The sequence below is a fragment of the Ursus arctos genome, unplaced genomic scaffold (genome assembly GCF_023065955.2).
Source record: "Ursus arctos isolate Adak ecotype North America unplaced genomic scaffold, UrsArc2.0 scaffold_11, whole genome shotgun sequence".
Taxonomy (NCBI): Eukaryota; Metazoa; Chordata; class Mammalia; order Carnivora; family Ursidae; genus Ursus; species Ursus arctos.
The window spans coordinates 32,237,202-32,258,848 of record NW_026622775.1 but is presented as its reverse complement, the minus strand read 5'-3'; the positions used below and the strand labels follow the sequence as shown (position 1 = coordinate 32,258,848).

Genomic DNA, 21,647 nt, shown 5'->3' with positions numbered 1-21,647 from the left:
TTAGAAAATATATAATTGGTTTACAAAAGTTTTGTTTTTTCAATTCCTCTAAATCAGGAGCCCTGCTAGCATTTTAAGCATGCCTTCCTTGATTTAAGAAAATGTGACATACACATACTTTTTAAAAATACTTGTATTATGTAAAGGGAAATTCGTTCTCTATCTCTCTCTCCTTCACACATGTACACACATTGGAAATGGCAAACTAGTCCCTGAATATCTTTAGATTTTTTTCATAGTATATAACTTTGGGTTAAGAATCTTTTTTTTTTCCCTCTGTAACAGTTTATTTATAAGGAATAAGTGTTCTACTGATAAAATCAGTATAAATTTAATGACCATATTGCAGTAATTGTCAATATTATTCTACTGTATTTAATATTATATCCATTATATCACACATTTTTTCACTATATTATATCATATCATTATATATCTGTGTATAAAGTATATATAAAGATATATATACACTTCATGCTTTCCTATATATGTTGACCTCCACCAGTGTCTGACTTCTTTCACTTTATTTCTAAATTTAAGCATATCCCTTTGGATAACATTATTTAGATGGCAAATATTTTCTTAAAATGATGCATAAACATATATGTGTGTGTGTGAATGGGTTGCATGTGTGTGAATATATATTCATTATATATAGTCTATTCTAATATATATTAGATATACATGTGTACACTATATATGTGCACGTTATATGTACACTTTATATATTTCATATATATAGTGTGTGTATGTGTGTGTGTGTGTGTGTGTGTGTATACAATAGGCCCCTGAATCCATGGGGATACTTCAAGACCCCCAGTAGATGCCTGAAACCACAGATAATACCAAACCCTACATATACTATGTTTTTTTCTTATACATACATACCTATAGTAAAGTTTAATTTATAAATTAGGCACAATAAGAGTTTAACAATAACTAGTAACAAAATATAATAATTATAACTATACAATATACACAGTATATTGTTATGATTATTATATTTTATTGCTAGTTTTATTACAAATAAAAGTTATGTGCATGTGGTCTCTCTTTCTCTGAAAACATCTTATTGTATTACACTAACTCTTCTTATGATGATGTGAGATGATAAAATGTCTGTGTGCTGAGATGAAGTGAGCGGAATGACATAGGCATTGTGATGGAGCTTTACGTTGGCATTGACCTTCTGATGATACAGCATAAGAAGGGTCCTCTGCTTCCAGAGACGGGTGGTTGACTGTGGGTAATAATGAAACCATGGAAAGCGAAACTGTGGATAAGGGGGAGGACTAGTCTCTCTCTCTCTCTCTCTATTTCTCTCTGGTTTCTACTTCAAAATCACACAGAAAATCTTTGTTTTTCTCTGTAGCTTCAAACCCAGTGCCCTGCCTAAACATATATAGAGGGAGAGACAGACAGACAGAGAGAGAGAGACAGAGAGAAAGTATATAGTCTGTGTGGGGGGGTGGCTGTGCATGTGTGAGAGAGAGATCGATCATACATATGCACACACTATATGGTCCATTACGGTCCCCTGTTAATACATAGATTCCTCATCCTTTGAGGCCAGCTAATGATTTTTCAGATAATGAGACTGAATGGTACCTCTGAACATTCTGGACCAAAGAACATTAATGCAGCTTCCACACTGCAAATGCTCTTAGCCGGTGAGCGCTCTGTCATGAAATCCTGAGTTGAGTGTGTTCTGCAAATTGTGTTGTTTACTCTGTTGGGATCTCTCCTGTCATTTATTTTGTGCTCTGGTGAACAATTTTGAGTCATAATGACTGACAAATTGTGCAAGTGATAGTGCTGGATCTGCCATAAAGACACGAAGAAAGAGCATTAAGCTGGAAGTTAAAATGCACTGTTTTACCCATGGCTTGAGGCTTTTGCCAGGGAAATGGAAACCGTGTTAAAGATTAGTAGGCCCTTAGGAGATAGTTCAAGTCTTTTGACATTATGAGCATCCCTTCAACTGGGAGAATTGACCAGGTACAGTCAGGTATGTCAGCACTTACACGATTTCAAGAGAATTATGATTGACAGTTGCACCCCCAAAGGGATTTTGTGAAAATGACCCCCTAAAATATTGATCTATCTTGTGTTTCGAGGGTTCCTCTCTTCCATCCCTCCCCCCTTTCCTCTGCTCTCCAGTTAGAGTATGCTTGTCTGTTGCCCTGTATTCATTTAACTTGCTTATCTAATCCTTACCTCAAATTAAGATATACTGGATTTAGGTGTTCTGTGTTTCTTGCTTTTACTAGCTTTTTCTTAAGTAAGAAAGATTGTCGTGATTTCTTTTCCTTTGAAACATTTTTTTCTTAAATAGAGAAACATCGACTCAGCTGTACATTAGAATCAATATCTGGGGGCAGGAGAGAGCACCAGGAGTTTGAAAGGTCCCCAGGTACCTCTAATGCACAGCCAGGATTAAGGATCCCTGCTCAGTAGAAGATATATGTCTACTTATCATCTAAGGAGTTGATATTTCACTTGGAACACTTTCAAACGTATGAAAAGCTTCCCCAGATGACTGATTATTTTACATTATTTCCCTCTCCCCCAGTTGAGAATTAGTTTTCAAATGAATTTAGATAATGGTATCTGACAATTTGGCCCAGAACTCTCAAGTGGGAGGGATATCCTATAAAGACTGTGGGTTTTGGTGCTCATTTGGAGAATAAATATTTATGGAGCTTACATGGAATGACTTTCTCTATACCAACTCTCTCCTTCCCCTTGAATATTGGATGAGGGCTGCTTTTTGAGGAGATTAAAGGTGCTTCACCTTAAGCCCAGCTATCTCTGTATTTGACGAGGGGTGATGGGGTGAGGACCCGGCGGTTCTGTCTACTTAGGAAAATCAGGAAGCTTAGCGATGATAAAAGGGCAGCTTTGGGTGCTGCAGCAGGTGGCCTTCAGTAATGATTAACCCCAGAGTCTGAATTGACGGCTGATGACGGAAATGACACCCAGCACCTGTGTGAAGCTTCGGCACTGCTTTCTATTTCAAAACCACACAGAGCATGTTTGTTTTTCTCTATAGGTTCGAACCAGTGTCCTACCCGAACATAAGGATCCCCTGCCGGAGGTTGGGGTAAGTGTTTCTTATGTTTCCAAGAGGCACACATACCACTTCTAAGTTAATCGTTTGGACTTCCTCTGGCCTTCTGTTGTCCGACAACTGACACAGGAAATTAAGTTAAATTAACAGGGTGTGACTTTGCAAGGGGACACTGTCACATATTTGGCGAATTATATGGCATTCATCCTGTCTCTTGAAAATCACCCTCCAATGGATTCATATTTAGTTGCCCTGGCTAGAGATGAGTCTAGAAATCGCCCTGCAGTTAGCCGAGAAGCAGTTCGGAGCAGTGTTCCTGCACCGCCGGAAATTGGGAAAGCTGGGAAATTGCAGGTGTGAGCCGTAGCCCTTCAGGAAGGAGGCAGAGAACTAAGTAGGCGCGGGGCTGTGCTGTTTTCCGCTTCCTGCCCCTTCAACCCCGTAATGCGGGTCAAACCAGAGGCTGCCACCAAAGCGCAGTCCAGTGTTGGAACATCCTGCAGAGGTTTTCCTGCTGCGTCGGAACCATCACATGTGCGGCTTTTAGGAATGGGAAGAGCAGGAAGAGAATAACGTGCTTTTTGCTTAGATCAGCCTGGAGTAGGTGGTGGCAACTCCCAAGGGAGAGCCCAGCAGGCTGAGTCCCTGGGATCCATGCGGAGAGGATGAAAAAGCCTAGAAGTAAGTTGGGTCTAAAGAGGCCACGGGACTGAGCCAACTGAAAGGCCTATGGGAAGTTCCCAGCCATCCCCTAGGCAGTTGACAGCCTTCTTCTAGTTGATGTGTGGAGCAGTGTCCTATGTACCGGTTATTCCGTCATGGGCAAAGGCTCCCATCCGAGCCTGCCAAGGGAGCCCTCAAATCTACGCACCAAAGCGTGGGTTGAATTGACCGAGAAGAATGTCAGCCATCTCTGCATCTGATCGTGAAGGAGAAGGAAAAGGGCACTTTGTGACCTCCCATGCCTATCACAAGCTTCTGGTTTCTTCTTGGGGCCAGGTTGAATAATTCTCTTTGACTCAAATGACTCTTCATGCTTTCTCTCCTGCCTGTGCCTTCAAACTTCTTCTGCCTTTAGCTTAGTTTCTCCAAAGGGACCAGCAAGTTCTTTCCAGCCTCAGGCCCTTCACTGCTGCGGGCAATAGGAACCTCCCCCTGCCCAGCGCTGCTCCCACCTATCTCCCTCCCCCTGCTCAGGGTTCAGGGCCCAGGGCTCTGACCACCCCAGATGTGTTCCTTCAAACTGGAACCTCCCTTGCAAGCTGTCATCACACCCTTCCTACTTCCTTTTGAAATTGGTAACTATTAACTTAATGCATTACTTTATAAGGGATTTTATTTATTTTTTGAGGTTCGAGAAAGAAGAGCTAGTCTAATTTTTTTCCTCCTCAAACTGCTCATCCCCACAGCTGCTCAGTGTTAAATCCCCCTTGCTTGAAGCTTTAATGACATCTTGGCCAAACTCTGTAAATTTCCATTTTTTCTCTCATTCGAGTTCTTGAAATACATCTTATTCATTTTAAAATTTGAGTTTCTTCCCTGATTTTAAATTTTCTTCCCCCCTCTCCTCCCATCATCTCCCACTGTAGGGTAGACATCTCTGTTTCTCTAGCAATGTGTACTGCGGGGGGTGGGAGGGGGGTGGGCAGAGTCCGATTCTCACACAGGTCTGGTCCTTTCCTCCTCTTGTTGCTCAATGCTGTGGCAAGGAGAAAGGAATGGGGAGAGGTTCCTTCCGTGCCTGCCCATGGTGCGGGTGTGCTTCCCTCTCTGCTGGTTTTGGTATTGCTCGGGCTAACTGCCTGTCAGCTTGTAGCAGACATTGAAATGCTGTCTCTGTTAGGAGCATAGCTGTAGGTATTTCTGGAGACCATGTAGACTCCTTCCTGTGGCATATTCGCCTACCATGGGGAATCTGGTCCTGGCTCGACCCTCTCCACTGCCCAGGCTCACCCTGCACTCTCTTGCTGCTGAGACCTCCTTTTCCAGCAGCATGTGATGCATGTTTGGCCGCTATCAGGGCTGTTTGGCGCCCATGAAAGGCACGTGTATTTGCCCTGACACACAGGAGAGATGCAGGCTGCCCACTGCTGTTTCCTCCTCGGCTCAGCTGTCTCTCTGTGGACACTTTCTACAAGCCCTGCCAGCATCAGGGGCTAGATGGTCAATGATTTTCAAAGGAGAGACAATCTCCAGTCCCCAGTATAGTGGAACTAAAGATGGTTTGAACACCCCCAAGCTTTATAATTGATGTTTTGGGACCAGATTCCTCCAACTTTGAGGTGTCTTCCTGAATGTGATATAACAAAGAGATTAGCCCCATTTCCTAAGTAATGCATCTCCCGAAATGCTCACCTTCCCTCTCTTCTAACACTACCTTTATATCAACTGGGTGGGTGTGTCATCGTTATTAATAGGTCAGTTTCTCTAAATTGGCTTCCTTTTTTTTTTTTTTAAGATTTATTTATTTGAGAGAGAGAGAGCACGTGTGCATGAACGGAGGTAGGGGCAGAGGGAGAGAATCTCAAGCAGACTCCAGGAGCTGAGCGCAGAGCCTGACATGGGGCTCCATCTCACGACCCTGAGATCGTGACCTGAGCCGAAATCAAGAGTCAGAAGCTTAACTGACTGAGCCACCCAAGCGCCCCATGAGTTAATTTTTAAAAGTCAAATACCCATAGTAACATAGTCCTTACTGGGTTTTTTTAAGCTTTAATACTGAACACAGATTGTGTTTAATGCAATTTTGTAATTGAAAAGTTTATAACATTAGAGTCAATTGAAAACAGCTTAAAAGTAATTACTGAAAAAAAAATGCCAGTATCCTTAATGATAGGACAATTTGAGACATTTAAACATACCACTTTCTCAACTGTACTCCAATTAGGATTGGTTAAGAGATCCCCAGGAGTCAAAGGTCTGTAAACTATAGCCTGCGGGTCAAATTCGCCGTCTGTTCTGGATGCGTTCATTTGTGCATTGTCTATGGCTGTTTTCCCACTCTCATAGCAGAGAGATCATGACCTGAGCTGAAATCAAGAGTCAGACACTTAACCGACTGAGCCGCCCAGGTGCCCCTAAATTGGCTTCTTTTTAGGCATTGTGAGAGTTTGCTAGCTCCAAGCACTAGAGGTTCTCTGAACTGATACCATGGTGCCTTTGGTGTATTGTCTTTGACAAAGACTCAGCTATAATTCCTGGGTCAAAAGAAAATTCTCAATTGACATTATGTGCCATATCTATTAGGTCAGTTAGGAATGCATTCAGAAGCAAGTAACCTGACAAACAGGGGCTTAAAAGTAACAGATTCATTTTTCTCTTGTTAGAAAAAGTTTTGGAGTGATGGCCCAAGGCTGCAGCTACTCAAAAATGACGTAGAGCAACCGGGTTCTATCTACCTTCCCTCTCCTCCTTTGTTAGAGTATCGTCCAGTCTCACCATTGAACCTTCATAAATCACAGTCCAGGTGGGAAGAAGACTGAAGGACAAAGGGCAGCTGATCTTGTTCCTTCAATTCTGGGAAACAGTAACTTTGGGGGAAATTTCAATTGGTATACTGCTATATACTTATCACTAAGAAGACAGGAGTCTCCAAGCAGAAGAGAATCTGGGTCAGTTCCCATTGGAACAAAATCAAGGTGCTCTTAGTAATGAAAAGTGAGCAAAATAGGTGTTAGATATTGGTAACGTCTGCACACTCCTCCTCCATGTTAAACTTCATGATAGCAAAGAGCCTATTTATTTTATTCACTCTAAAAGCCCTAGCTTTGTGCCTGGAAACAAGTAAATTATGATATATGTATTGATTGAATTAGAAAGCATACCATGATTTTGGTTTGCCAACCATCTTAAATTTTTTTAGAACCATCAGAATGAAAGGGGGGGGCAGCTAAAAGCAATTGCAGTAGTATATAAATTATAATAATATGTAAAAATCTAGTACACTTCATGATACATCAGAACTCAATAAAATAACAATTATGTTATAGACCTAAATCTCAAATATAGTAAGAATGAGCCCAAATAAGAACAAGCCTGCACGCCTTGGCATCCTAATACCCTCAGAGTACGCCATATTCAGGATAGAGAATTGCCACATCTTACGCACCTATCGTGTACCCCTGGTTAATATGTATCTCATCACTTAATCCTCGAAATATTTCTTTGGACACTACTTAAGGGGTCAGAGAGTTTTAGCTCTTGGCCAAGACTTGGCTCTGCCATTACAACCTGCTAAGGATTCTAGCTCTTGACTACTCTGATTCCAAAAATGAGCTAAAACCTTTATTTATCAATAGTTCAAGAATGTTCTATACATTTCTTTGCATTCTTAAGCAGTATCTATTGGATGCACCCAAACCTTTTGTTGATGTCTTAGTGAAGCAGATACCAATCTGTGCTGAGACCTTTTGAGGTATATTCATAGTAAAGATGTAATATTTTAATACATGACTTTACCCTTAAAAGCTTCTTAATCTTTTCTTTGTACTGTTTGTCCACTTTTAAGAGCTTTCCTCCCAAGTCTTTTTTTTTTTTTCCTTCTGATTTTTTTTCAGTGTGAATAGTGCATGTATCTTCTTTCCCTTCCTATTTTATGGGAAACCGTGTAACCATATCTGTTAGGGTTGACAGTGAAGAAAAAGTACATGGGCTATGAAAAAGGGCCTGTCCTGTAAGTTACATGTAGGAGATGTATTATCGGCCTCATGCTATCAACTTCAGCTCTTCCAAGACTTTTCAAACTTGTACCACAGTTTCCTGTATATAGTTTTATAAGAATAGGTCAAAGTATTATTAATATAGTCATTTAACCTCTATGCCAGCACTTTTCCATGGAAGTATTATGTGTGCCACAAATGTGTGCCACATATGTAATTCTAAATTTTCTAGCAGTCCATGCTTTTAAAAAATTAAAAAGAAACAGGCAAGATGAATTTTAACAGTTTGTCGAACCCAGTATATACAAAATGTAATCATCGCAAAATGTAATCAATACAAGAAATTATTATTTTTTTTAAGATTTTATTTATTTATTCGACAGAGATAGAGACAGCCAGCGAGAGAGGGAACACAAGCAGGGGGAGTGGGAGAGGAAGAAGCAGGCTCACAGCGGAGGAGCCCGATGCGGGGCTCGATCCCACAACGCCGGGATCACGCCCTGAGCCGAAGGCAGATGCTCAACCGCTGTGCCACCCAGACACCCCAATACGAGAAATTATTAATGCTCTATTTCACACTTTTTTTTTCATACCATGTTGTATAAATGTGATGTGTATTTTATGCTTCCAGTACATCTCAATTCCCAGGAGCCACAAGCCTAGTGCTTGAACTAGTGGCTACCCATTGGATCGTACAGTTCTAGACAGTACTTGGAAAAAGTAAGGAGGCTCTTGGAAATGATAGTACAAAGGAACCCTATACTTGGATTAAAGGCTTCCGGAGTTGAATACAGGTGATGGAGGTGTGGCCAGCTCACGGCAACGTGTACAGGGCTTTACATCTTTTGGGTCCTTATATAGCCCAGCTCAGCCGGGGACCATTGAGGGCCTGCTACAGAGAGGTGTGCAACCCTAGTAAGAATTCTGAATACTTGTGACTTGCACAGAGTCCCTGCAAGGGCTGGCAGGATTAACTGTTTATTTGTACACTTTCTATAGAGAGCAACCAGGGATTGAGGCAGATGCCCCACTTTTTTGTCTTTTCCTTTTCTTTTTTTTTTTTTTTTTTTTCCCTGCTTGATATCACTGTCCAGCCAGGCGAGTGAGTGAAATTGTGCAGGAAGCAATTTAATGATCATCTGCTTTGGGTACTTGCGCCAGAATGATCCTTGTGAGTGTCGCACTCTCAGGAGCAGTCAAAAAAGGTCAGAGCCACGTGCTGCACAGGCAGAGAGCCCGGCAGAGGGGAAAGGGAATTGCCACCTGTCTTGGAAATAAACCCCAGTGTAATGGGGATAAAAGAATGCTGGACTAAAAAGCAAGAAACCTGGATTCCAACTTGGCCTCCGCATGTTAACTAGTTCTGGGACCATGTGTAAGCCAGTTAACTCCTTTAACTTCCTGTTTTGCCAGCAATGTACCAAGAGCTTTGCCTGGCTTATTTTGATTCTTGTAGCAGTACCTATGCAAACGATAGAGTTGATCACACGCAACTTTTTCCCACAGCAGTTATGACTGGGAATGGAGAAGTAACTCATTCAGGATCACAGATTTGTAAGAGATAAGACAGAGAAACAAGGCCTGACAATACCCATTAGTGGATAGCTAGTCTGGGGGCTGGGAGAAGTGATTTAATTGCCCAGATTTCCATTTTTGGACAGAATAACATTTGATATGACACTCCAGACTTCTAAGCTCCAACTCCAGTGAGACTTTAATTTTTTTGTTTGTCTTTCAAATTTTTCCACTGATATTAGAGCTCCCAGTTTAAAACCTTTAGGATGAGAATTTTAGAAACAGCACTGAAGAAGAGATGGAAAAGCTTGTTCCTTGAGTTATATTTGAAATAAAAAAAAATGAAAGATGTCTCTCAAATTCCATGGTTATGATTACAGTGACAGCAAAGATAAAATAGCTTTATATTAAGTTATTCTTTCATATTAGCATTAGGGGACTTAGGTTTCGGAGACAGAGAAGACTATTTCCCTCTAATTCCTTCTTTTACAAGAGTCCAGTGAATATCCACGTAAATGAATGATGTGTTTTCTTTATGTTGAGGTGAAGCAAATACAAAAACACCTGCCAGAAAGTAAAGATAGAGGCAATTCCTTCGTTAGTGTTGCAATGTGAACAATTATACCCTGCCTTTGGGGATTTCATGAATGCACTTTATGCCACATGTAGTCCCCATGTACAGTTATTTGTAGCATAAATAAGATCATCTTCATACCTCAATAACACCTCCTCTGGTTTGACATGTTTTCATAATGCAGTGCTATAATGTCATTACCTAAATTAGTTTTTAACAAGTTGTATGATCTCTTATTATCCTTTGAGATGAAGCCTGTGGCTGCCAGTTGTGGCGGAAAAGTTCAACTCATGGGTGTTGTTCCTGGCCCGCTACAAGCACTAACAGTGCGGCGGGAGGCATTCCATGCAGCCCCACTGTTCTGGGCACGGGGCTTGGCTCAGAGACGGCCAAACCAGAGTCCTGCTTCCACGGCAGCCCCTGCGCTGGTGGACAGAAGAGACATTCAGTGGCTGTGGTCACAACTCTGCGTGCAGCTGTGCCTCATGGTGTGTGTGTCGCTCGTGTCTGAAAATAGCCACTCCACCTGTCTCTCATCGCTACATTCCACTCTGGGGCATTTGTCACTTTTATTGAGGAAAAGACCTCAGCCACGTTCATGACATGTGCGATTTGTTTTATTAATTCCAAAACCATTCATACCTTCAAAATCTCAAAAGGTAGAGAGAAAAGCATTTGAAATTTGGAGGTGTCATGAAATCTTTCATTGATGAGGAGTTTTCTTTGAGTGAGGATAAAGGGTGAGGAGTAGGAATTTAAAAACCCTTACAATCAGGGAAAGAGGAAGTGAGATAGACGTCTGTTTAACTACAAAATGCTACAGTGAAATGCACTACAACAATATACAATCCGCACACTAAAAATGTTTTGATTTCCCACATTTCAGCGAATTACAGTACCTTATAAATGCCCGCGGAAAGAACATTCTAATATCTATATCTAGTAGAGTGAACAAACTTGAAAGCTCGTTTTTATGCCAGTCATTCATTCATTTATTGTCAACAAATATTTATCACATGCCTACCGTGCACTAGGAAGTAGGAGTTTGTGAGAAAGCAAAATAAGGCTCCTTGTGGAGCTTCAAATCTCAATTATTTTCAAGGGAGTTACAAAATAAGCAAATATATATACATGTATATATATGTATATGCGTATATATGTACATATATTTATATATATGTGCATATATATGTGTGTGTATATATCTAAGTATGTCATATGGTGATAAGTGCCAATAGAGAAAAATACAACAGGATAAGAAATAGAGAATAGCAGCGTGTATAGATGGGGAAAGGGGTGGTCATAGAGGATGTTCTAGTAGCTGTCGCTGATGAGGTGACATTAACACTTTGTTCAGCCAGATCTCTCCCAGGTTCTTCTCTGCCCTTTGCTGAAAAGTTACCCTAAATTCCTTCATGCTTCGTTCATATAGCACTTGGACTTCCTTTTCTGCCTTGACTCACTCTCATTTCATCACTCATTGACGTATCATCAGAGCTTTTGGCACAAATAGTATTTTCACCTGACGTCCTTCTCCTAATAATTTAGTCTCATGTTCTTCTGGCTTTGGTGACTTGGTGTGTAAGCCAGCTCCTTGAGTTTCAAGTTAGTTCATTGGGTTTATCCTTGCTAACGTTTAGGCATCTCCAACTTTAGAACTGAGTTGTCTTTCCAATGTTTGCCTTTAAGTTTTTTGAAACAATTTGAAATTGAAAAGAGGGAGAAAAATTTTGACCTGAAGCTTTTCTTATGCTCAACAGTCGCTAAGTGTGGATGCAGCCTTTTGTGTATGAAATAACCGCACACTTTTTGCTGAAAAGACCCGGTTGTCCTCAGACTCCTTCTTAAGTCCAGGCTCTCACTCTAGTGCAGCCCTGCAACAGACCTACGAAGAGAGAATGCTCTGGAAGATGTAGTGTTGACTTCCTGTAGAGTATTACAGTGTGTTAAGCAGCAATGGCCTAGATGATATGGGTTTGATATTTTCATGTTTACTTCTTGACCTTGAGGGGAGAACAAGAAATACTATTTATGGTATACCATAATATTGTGACTTTTAAATCAGAAGTAGCCCAGAATATTAAAAAGAGATGAAAGATTTGTATCCTGGAAAAGAAAAACCAATTTAGAGTTTTATTCTTTACATTATGAGTCAAAGAGTGTAGAAAGGAGATATTCGTAGATAGTCAACAGCCAGTATGATAGGTTAAAAAAGCAATTTTAGAAAATGTAACAGAATAAGTACCTTTCTGTTTTGTGTATTGGAATGAAATTGTCCCATGCTAGTATAGAAATAACAAAGGAAACAAATGCTTTTAAACATTGCTGTGATGGGGGAGAAATATAGCATTTCTATTTATAACTTGTGCAGAGTCCCACATAAAAATAGCTCCAACTAACAGATTTGCTCATATCTGGAATACAAAGTTGTTGCTGCCAGTGACTTGAGGAATTCTAATAAGAACGACAACAGCATTGGTAAATATTGAAAGTTTATCATCTTTTCTTCTATCCCACTTTTCATAGGGGAAGAAAATTACTTCTCAGAAAAGTCCTGGCTTCGTTATTATACATTTTGTTATTTTCCAGGCTACTGGTCTCTTTGTTTTTAATGAAAAGGATACATTTGCACCCCTGGACTTCACCCCACTAGACGGGTATATTATTGTATCTCTGTCAGTGATGATTGTATCTCTGCGAGTGAAATATTTGTCAGGCTCATGGAGTCAACATTTCATTCTTCTAATTTTGTATGATTGATGTGACAGCAAAAATATTAAGGACTTCTGAAGTTAATGAAAACCATTCTTTCTTATTTTCAGCGAAGCTTCCTGGGCTATGCCAGTTTTAAAGTGGGGGAGCTACTGAAGTCAAAGGAGCAGCTGCTAGCCCTGAGCCTGAGGTGGGTTTCTTTGTCTGTAGAAATGCGGTCAAGTGAATAGCTGATGATACTGACTGAAGGATGGTTGGGCTTGAAAGTCCCAATTCTTGCAGATGTTTAGACGTTGGCTCTCAAATGGCTTACGTTCTGCACAGCAGCAAGTTGTAGCGAAACGACAATTATTCAAGTTCACATTGAAGTTCGTGTTTCACATTGTCAAAGGTTATCAGCCTGTACGGGGGAAAAATTACATGATCGTTAAACTGATGAAATTCTTTGATAGGAAGAATAGAAATGATGAGCACGTTATTAAATAATTTTTCTGTTACCTATTAAAATGTGACTTTTTAAGTCAAGTAAGTGTCTAGGTTTGAACTGTGTGTGTTAATGGCAACATTGCAAGTTAATGATAATAGAGGGTAAGCTGATTATTCTCTCTTTTTTTTTAAGCTTATTTTGTTGCTATCGTATTAAATATAAAACATAAGTTAAAACAGACTCATATTGAAGCAGGCAGCAGATCAGAGGTAATTTTGAGTCTGAGTACAATTTGTTTTGATACAGAAGACCAGACAACAATCTTTAGGTAGTTACATAGTATTTTAAGGCTACGAAGAGTGTTAAACAGAATAGACTTTTTTTTTTAACTTCACTATGCATTGTGAACAATAGTATGCTGTTTTCTAAGTGTATAATAACTCCTATAATTATGTACACATGAAGAATACCACTTTGCAATATTTGTATAGTGTAAATAAATATAAAAATTGTATAGGACACAAATTGTAAATCTTAAGACGTTCTTTTGAGGAAACGTAGAGACCACTGCTAGGGAGGAGACAGTGTCCTAAGTGTGCTTGCCCTCTGCCTTGCCCCCACAAGGACCCACTTGTAACCAGTTTATTTCAGTAAAGATGCTGTGGCTTACGCTGGAATCTATACTGCTGGCTGTCTCCTTTTTTGGCTTTTCCTAATCCTTTCAGTTTTGACTTAGGGGAGTACAAAGTAATTTAAAGCAACTCATATTCATACAGAAAAATAAGTGTTGATGGGTTCTAATGAGGCCATTATCTCTGCTATGTCTCTTAAACATCTGTTATGTTGTTGTTGTTGTTGTTAAATTTTATTTGGGAAGACGTTTTATAAATCTTCACAGTTCTGTGGTGTCGTTCCCAATAAAATTGTGCTGTGGTGATGTTCAGCTTGAAGTTTGTGTGGATCAGCTAAAAACTCTAGGTCGCAGTGTCACTGATATTCTAGAAAATATGTGTTAGCACTGTAGCACGGTGGTGAGACCTGACCAGAGTACCCCCGGATTCGTGATATGTGATGTCAAGCATTAAGTTAATTTAGGACTACCAGCAGGCCACGTGTTTTCTAGATAAGATGCATACCATTTCATCCCACCTCTTGCTGACTCACATTGATTCTCCCATAACTGCCATTAACATCAGCACAACTCTGCATCTTCAGACACTACCTTTGAAACAGAAATCGGGTCCACAAATTCTTAGTGAAATGAAGATTAGTAAACACATAGACTACCTTAGTAGTAGAACAGGAACAGAAGGGTCGAGTTGAGAGTACTACCATTATAAGCAAAAAAAGAATATAATTATTTCAGATTTAGATGAAATCAATACATATTTCCACTTTCAATCTTAATACCTCTGCCTAATGCTCATTTGATTTTGATTGTATAAAAGGAAAACAAGTTTAACAATAAAGAATTGAGTTTTCTAGAAAAAAATAATTTTTAAAAACTAATTTTGAAATGGCTAGGTTATTATTCTTTCCCTCCCTTTTCATGCTTTGCCAAACTGGTGAATTTCTCTCCCTATGAACTAGACACATTATAGACTTATCAGAGCCTTTTGATTTCTGACACTTCATGCTTTTTACTTCGGATGTAATTCATCTTCTTTCCCATGGCTTGTGAGTCTCTGAGGTACTGTGCTAGAAAAACATTAGATTAAGGATAAGAAGCATTTTTTCTTGGTTGTTTTGTTTTATTATTACTTTGCATTGATAATATCTGCACTTTGTTCCTTTTAAATTCCAGTCATTATTTTTTAAAAGGTTTATTTATTTATTTCAGAGAGAGAGAGAGAGACAGAGCACAGGGATGGACAGAGGGAGAGGGAGAGAGGGAATCTTAAGCAGACTCCCCACTGAGCACGGAGCCCCACACAGCTCATTCTTACAACCCTGAGATCATGACCTGAGCCAAAAATCAAGAGTCGGATGCTTAACCAACTGAACCACCCAGGCGCCACATCTTGTCATTATTTTTGTAACAATAGAATTCTCAGATTTCTGTGAAACAAATTCACAGAAATAGGGTACATTTGTTTGTTTGGGTTTCTTTTCTTTCTTTTTTTTTTTTTTTTTGAGTGATTAGTTTTTTATTTTCTTATTTTTTTACTTATTATGTTCAGTTAGCCACTGTAGAGTACATCATTAGTTTTTGATGTAGTGTTAAATGATTCATTAGTTGTGTATAACACCCAGTTCTCATCACAACACGTGCCCTTCTTAATACCCATCACTTGTACAAACACCCTCTGATGGCAAGCTTCCCAAAAATCTATGTAGTTTTGTGTTCACCATCCCTTTGAGTTGTTTCTTATCAGATAATTTGAATTCCAAAAATCTCAAACTAACTCCACAGAGCACCATAGTTTAATGTGGCTACTATGTCATTTGTGCTTTGAACTGGAATCTTTTAACAGAATTTGGAATTGCATTCTTTTTTCCAACAGAAAATTGAAAGGGGCAAAAAGTGTGTATCTTGTTTATAGATGTAGACTCAAATTTCATGAAATATCATATAGCCTGTTTTTTAAGTTATTGAATAAAATTTATTTGCATGTATTGGAGCAAATGCCTTTGATATATAGAGTAGTGCCTACTCATATAACTTCTCTTCCTTTAAATATGTAGTTATTAAATTACTGTCTGAGTGTTCTAGCATCCCAACTGGACTTGGTATCTTTGTTTAGTACTAACCCTTTCACTTTTGTATTACATTTACTTTGTTCTGCTAGTCTACATTTGGTAGTTCCTGTCTCCTCTTACTTCTTTTAGATCTGAATTGTATTTTCTGTTCTTGTTCTCTTAATTCATTGCCACATCTTCCTGACTTTCGTACTACGGTGTAAACAAGCTAAGGTCCTTGAATAGAGGATTACAAATGTAAGCGTGAAAGACAGTGAATAATCTTATAATAATAGTAATAATAAAAAAGAAGAAGCAGGAGAAGAGGAAGGTTCTACGTGATTTATGCTCGGATAAGTATATTAGAGATATTGCCTCATTGACCCTTATCAAATTAGCCTATGGTGTTATTCTTTTTGCCACTTTATAAATTAAGAAACTGAGATATAAAAAGCAGTTAAGCGATATGCACACAGTTACAGGGCTCATAAATGGGAAAGCCAAGGTACGGAGCCACACGTTTCCGACTGCATATCCTGTGCTCTTAGTGACCCGCTTCTTGGCCCCTTTGACAAAGAAGAAAACTGAGAATTTGTTAAAACGTGTCACACATCATGTGACTTAGGTAATGGAGGAAAAAAGCAAGTACTCAGGTGCAGGCCCCGCTGTTCACGGTTTCTTCCACTTTGGTTTCACCACAGTGCCTCGTCTTCCAGTGAGTGAAGACATAATGAGTCTCAACAGGCCATGAAGAGCTCAGACATATTAGCCAGGGTGGCAGAAAGTGGGAGCCAGCCCGCCCGGCTAAGGGAGAGCCCGAGGGAGACCTGTGGAGTCTCTTCTCACCCCAGAAGCTTGGCATTCTCAGCCCCCAAACCTGGTTTGCTGTCCAAGCACCTGACAGTCATTTGCCCTGCTAACCTTATCTGAATGTCTTAGGACCGTGCAAGCAGAAATCTGGGACATCGTAATCCCGTTTCGTGATTTAATAAAAGAATGGAGGGATGAGCTCTGTCTCTGGGAATGGTGCTAGCAGTCGGGAAAAATTACGTTGCTCTTAAAGTATTTAAACTACCACAAAATAAAAAGGGGGGAGGGTAAAAATTCTTTTTTAGGAAATCCTTCTCAAAAGAACTGAGACAGATGGATGTGTTTTGACCTTGTCTCTGTTGCATATGAACTTCATTGCATATCTCCTCGCAGTTTAGGCTACATTCAGTGCTCATTCCTTCAGCAAGCACTTACGAAGAGCTTTTCATATGCTAACTACAGTGATAGCTAATATTTTGGCAGTTGATGTTACGAATAACACTACTAATGAAAAAAAATCTCATTATTTATTGAGCATGTACTAGCAGGCAAAGAATGCATTAAGTGCTAGCACTTCATGCATGGTCTTTAATCCATGCAGCAGTATCATCCCTGTGTTACAGCAACTCGTCTGTGACCCTGCAGCCACTGACTGTACAAGTCAGATTAGAATCCAAGTTTGGTCTGGCTCCAGAGCTTGATCTGTTTTATTTTCCTGCCTCGTAGGAAGCTAATGATCTAATAGAATCTTTGTTTCCTTCTCCACTTTATATTCTATCCTTTGGAGAGTTTCAGGGGCCTCAATTCTTTTTTCTTAATGCTTTATCTTAAAATTCAATTTCATATGCCCACGACAGAGTGGAAGTTCAGTAATTACTTGCTGGGATTTTGATTCATGGTGATGACTTCCTTACATTTGTACGGATGCTTACATGTAAACCAAGTACCATTCATTTCTGATGGCCTCCACCTAAATTAGTGCATAGAACGCAGCCGAAGCATCGGAGAATATCTGAGACAGGTAACATTCAGAGTGATTGTGATACGCTTGAAAAGCTGCAGACCTTATTTAGAATTTACGCTTTTGGCGTAGGCCCCTTTACCTTGTCACAGGAACTTTCAATACAGCACTTAGCGAGTGTTCTATTATTTCTTCTGTAGTCTTTTGCGTGTAACCCCTCCAAGTTAAACGAACATTAATATAATTTTATCAGACTGGATGCGACAAAATATTCTCGAATTTATTCATAAAAAGAAAATTTGTTTTCATTTATTACTTCTGCCCCATTTACAGCCGTGCTGTCAGTAACATAAAACATAAGGCTCCCTGATCCTCAATAGACACATGGTGTTAGGTTTTATAATACCCAGCTGTGTGGGAGAGGCTATGAAAGACCTAAACAATAGACATCTACTGTTTGTTTTTAAATGTTCCCTGTTTTATGTAACATTTATACGTGTACCTATTTATGCATATATAAATATGTCATAGAATGTGTGGATGGGTATGTGTTTGTGCATCTATATTATTTTAGGATTATTTTGCTTTCTCACAAACCATGAATACTTATTTTCCACTGTTGTCGAATATATATGCTTAGAGAAGGTAAGGTCGAAATTATGAAGTCTTTAGGTTTTTAGTTTTTGGTGTTTTGCTTAACTTAACCTTCTTACACACACACACACATACACACACACACACACACACACAGATACATATTTCAATTTTCTTTCTAAAAGTTAGAAAACAATAAAAAAAACCCCCACGTATTTTTAACTTAATCTCCCAAAGGCACGTTCTTAGCTTGAGAGCTGGAAGTAATGATAAGGAGAGGTTCCTTGGGCTATGACATACAGTTTTCTACATAAGCGTACTCAGAGTGATAAAAAGATGAAATGTCACGAACGCCTCACAGGTTGGGAGCTCGTGCATGTTCTTTAGCCCACAGGGCAATGGATCAGAATAAGTTTGTTACTGAAATGCATGAAGACATCTGAACCCCCACAGGACTTGTGATGAACAGTGGCCATAGATTGACAAAAGAGTTTTAAAGGATAAATTTCTTTTTCATTTCCAATGGAATTAAATTTTCATAGAGTTTTCATTTCCCATCCCTGCTCTTTTCCTGTATGCAAGTAATAGTCATGCAAGTCTTCTTAATTTAAGTACGAAATTAGAGTCTTTAAAGTTATATGTATGATGAATACCTCTTTAACGACATCTTTTCTTATCAGTATTTATTCGAACTTCGGAAGGACTTAAAAAATGACAGCCAAACATTTTAATAGTCACATATATTTTGAATATATTTCATTCTCTTTTAAAAGTCTTCCAGTTAGCTTTTTTAGGTATCAGAAAGTAGGATTACAGCAGAAAGTTCTGATGGTTCCACAACACGAATTCTCATGTATGTCTAGAAATACATACATGAGAATTAGAAAAACATTTTTTCTATTAAATAAGGCAATAGACTTTGGCAGCTGAAAAAAAAATGCTCTTTGAGAGGGAATAGCATATCTGTGGTTATTATAAAACAGAACAGTATTATACTTTATTGAATGCACCAATGGAGAAGGTAGAGGATGCCGATGACATGTAAAAGCTACTTCATTGATACTTTTGCATAGAATTTACTAAAAATGCACATTATAAACCTTGAGAGCAATGCATAAGGACTCTGCATTTTTTTCTTTGGGAGTGAGCGAGCAGGAAAACATGCAAGTCAGTAGCAAATGCACACTCATGATTGATCCAGATGCGCATGGAAGGGGAGAGCCTTGCCTCTGTGGAGTTTCCCTTCCCTGTTTTTGGCATGACCCAAGTGGATATAACAGAAAGCGCCTCAGATTCTGACAGACTCTGACCTTGTAAACATGCAGGAAGAGGTAACTGACACTATTTAAGCTTTGTGATGGGTTAAGTATGTCACATGTCTTCTCTTACCCAGTCTTCTCATAACCCTGCCTGGAAGGTGATATATTCCTGCTTTCCTAGGAAACAAACTGAGGAACTGCAGTTTGACTTCCTTTAGGTCACACAGCTGGAACAGGATGGAAAATGGGAGATCAAGAGAGAAATGTCCTTGGTATCAAGGATTTCCTAGAGAATACATATTTTGTTTAGAATCTTAAAATTAAATAATTTTTGAGAACAGAAGAGATCGGGGCATTCCAGCTTCTCTTTAGACTCCTTTAGCAACAGGAGTGCAAACTCAGGAGGCCACACATCTTTCCCATTTTTGGACAGGTGAGTGTCAGAAAAGTATTCCTTTCTTATCTCGAATTCGATGTCCTTGCCATGGCCCCCACTCTCCTTCATGGAGTTTAGGAGAACGAGTTCCATGCCTTTTCACTATGATCCCATTTGAAAGCAGCTCTTGTCCAACTTTAAATCTTCTCTCCTTTTTTTCTCAGGAAGGAATGTGATGTAGTAGAAAGAACAGCAGGCTTTTATGCCAGACTTGGGTTCAAGTCCCAGCTTTGCCACCAGCTGTGTCACCCGAGGCATCTTGTCTGCTCTCTGTAACATCTGTTAATAGAAATAGTAATGACCCCCCTCCTAGGGTAATTCTGAGCAATTAATAAATGTAGTAAAGTTCTCTGTACTGTCTTGCATTAGAGAAAAGGACTCTATCGATACTGTTTTCCTTGCTTCTTGCATTAAACTTACTAATTCCCTCAACCGTAGCTCAATGTTTGCTTCGTTTGCTTGCTTAGTTTGTTGAAGTTCTTTCATTTTTTTTAAAGATTTATTTATTATTTGAGAGAGAGAGAGCACGCAAGCAAAGGTGGGAGGGGAGAGGGACAGAGGGAGAGGGAGAGGATCTCTAGCAGACTCTCCAGTGAACGCAGAGCCCCACGTGGGGCTCAGTCCTACAACCCCCAAGATCCTGACCTGAGCCAAAACCAAGAGTTCGATGTTCAACTGACTGAGCCACCCAGGTGCCCCTGAAGTTCTTTCTTAAAGTGTAACGTCCACAATTCTCTAAAATGGTCAGTAGCAAAAGGGTCAATTTAACCTTTGATCCAAACATATTTTTTTTATCATCTGAGAAATAGCTACCTGAAACCTAAATTCTGGCTTTAATCTGTCTAACATCAGATATGGCTTCTTATGAGGTGGCAGATACCAGCAAGAGGCATATGGAGAGCAGTTTGGTCAAAACAGAAACAGAGTGAGCAAAAAATTAAAAGAATTTTTTTTTTTTTTTTTACTTAAAACTTCAACTATTTAGCATTGAAATCAGGACAGAAATTCATGAATATAACATAGTGTGTCAATTGCTGTTAGAGTTTCCTGATGCATTTTATTGCTGAATATATCACAAACTGTCCACAGAAGTAAATTCAAGTGACATTTCTCAAGACCAGACTGTGAGAATAGAGGGAGACCTCAAACACGGAAGTGGGGGCATTTGCTTCTCCTACTGATTATGTATCAATGTCCTTTGGGGACACAATTGCCTCAAATTATCAAAACGCTGTACTAATTACTGTTAAAATTATATCAATTTAGTATAACATCAGACTATACAAAGTGTGCAAATACCATGGGATCAGAACAGTGGAGAAGTCGAAAGAGTAGGTGATTTAGAGACATATCTGAATACATACATATCCGAACGTGGCTCTCTGGCTCTTCTCTAGCTTAGCAGGATGGCAGAGTCCTCTAAACTCAGTTTGTGAGCTCATCTGTGGAACGGGGACAACAGTAGCTCCCATCTCACACGGCTGTAGAGAAGCTCACAAGACTTACTAATGTGAGATGTTTACAACAGTGCCTGACACATAGTAAGTGCTCAATGAATGTGATGTCTAATTTTTGTTTATTTTTTTATTGATTTGCTTGCTTAGCCTTCGGTTTGGTTTGGTTTTTGCAGATGAGGATTAGACATATCGTACAGAGCGTATCAAACAGTATCTGATGGAAAGCAGGTGCAAATGGTGCTCATCACCTATTATTAAAATTATCGCTGTTATTATTTGGCATTTCATTCAACTAGGCTGTCTTTCATTTATAATTTAAATGGCTCTGCAGTCATACATTCAGCATTTTTCTTTATGTTCCTAATCCATTTTCATGAGGCTGTAGGTATGACCATGGAAACCAATTAGCACTTTCTTAGTTTGCATTATTCAAAAGATGTCATATTCATCAGATTGCAAATTAGAGTTTTCAGTCACTGAAGGGACAGCACATAC

At 39.4% G+C, this 21,647-nt stretch overlaps 1 protein-coding gene across 6 annotated transcripts in view; it reads left to right on the top strand.

Annotated features, from left to right (window-relative positions):
• The window catches only part of INPP4B (inositol polyphosphate-4-phosphatase type II B), a 738,855-nt gene that overhangs the window by 482,795 nt on the left and 234,413 nt on the right, over nt 1-21,647 (top strand). For 5 of the 6 annotated variants that reach the window (XM_057310095.1, XM_026499399.4, XM_057310094.1 and 2 more), the window contains 2 exons: nt 3,053-3,103; nt 12,640-12,719. In XM_057310095.1, coding sequence (XP_057166078.1) covers nt 3,053-3,103; nt 12,640-12,719 — 131 coding nt within the window. Of the gene's footprint in view, nt 1-3,052; nt 3,104-11,991; nt 12,296-12,639; nt 12,720-21,647 lie in introns of those variants that run through there. The other variant, XM_026499402.4, reaches the window with a different exon arrangement.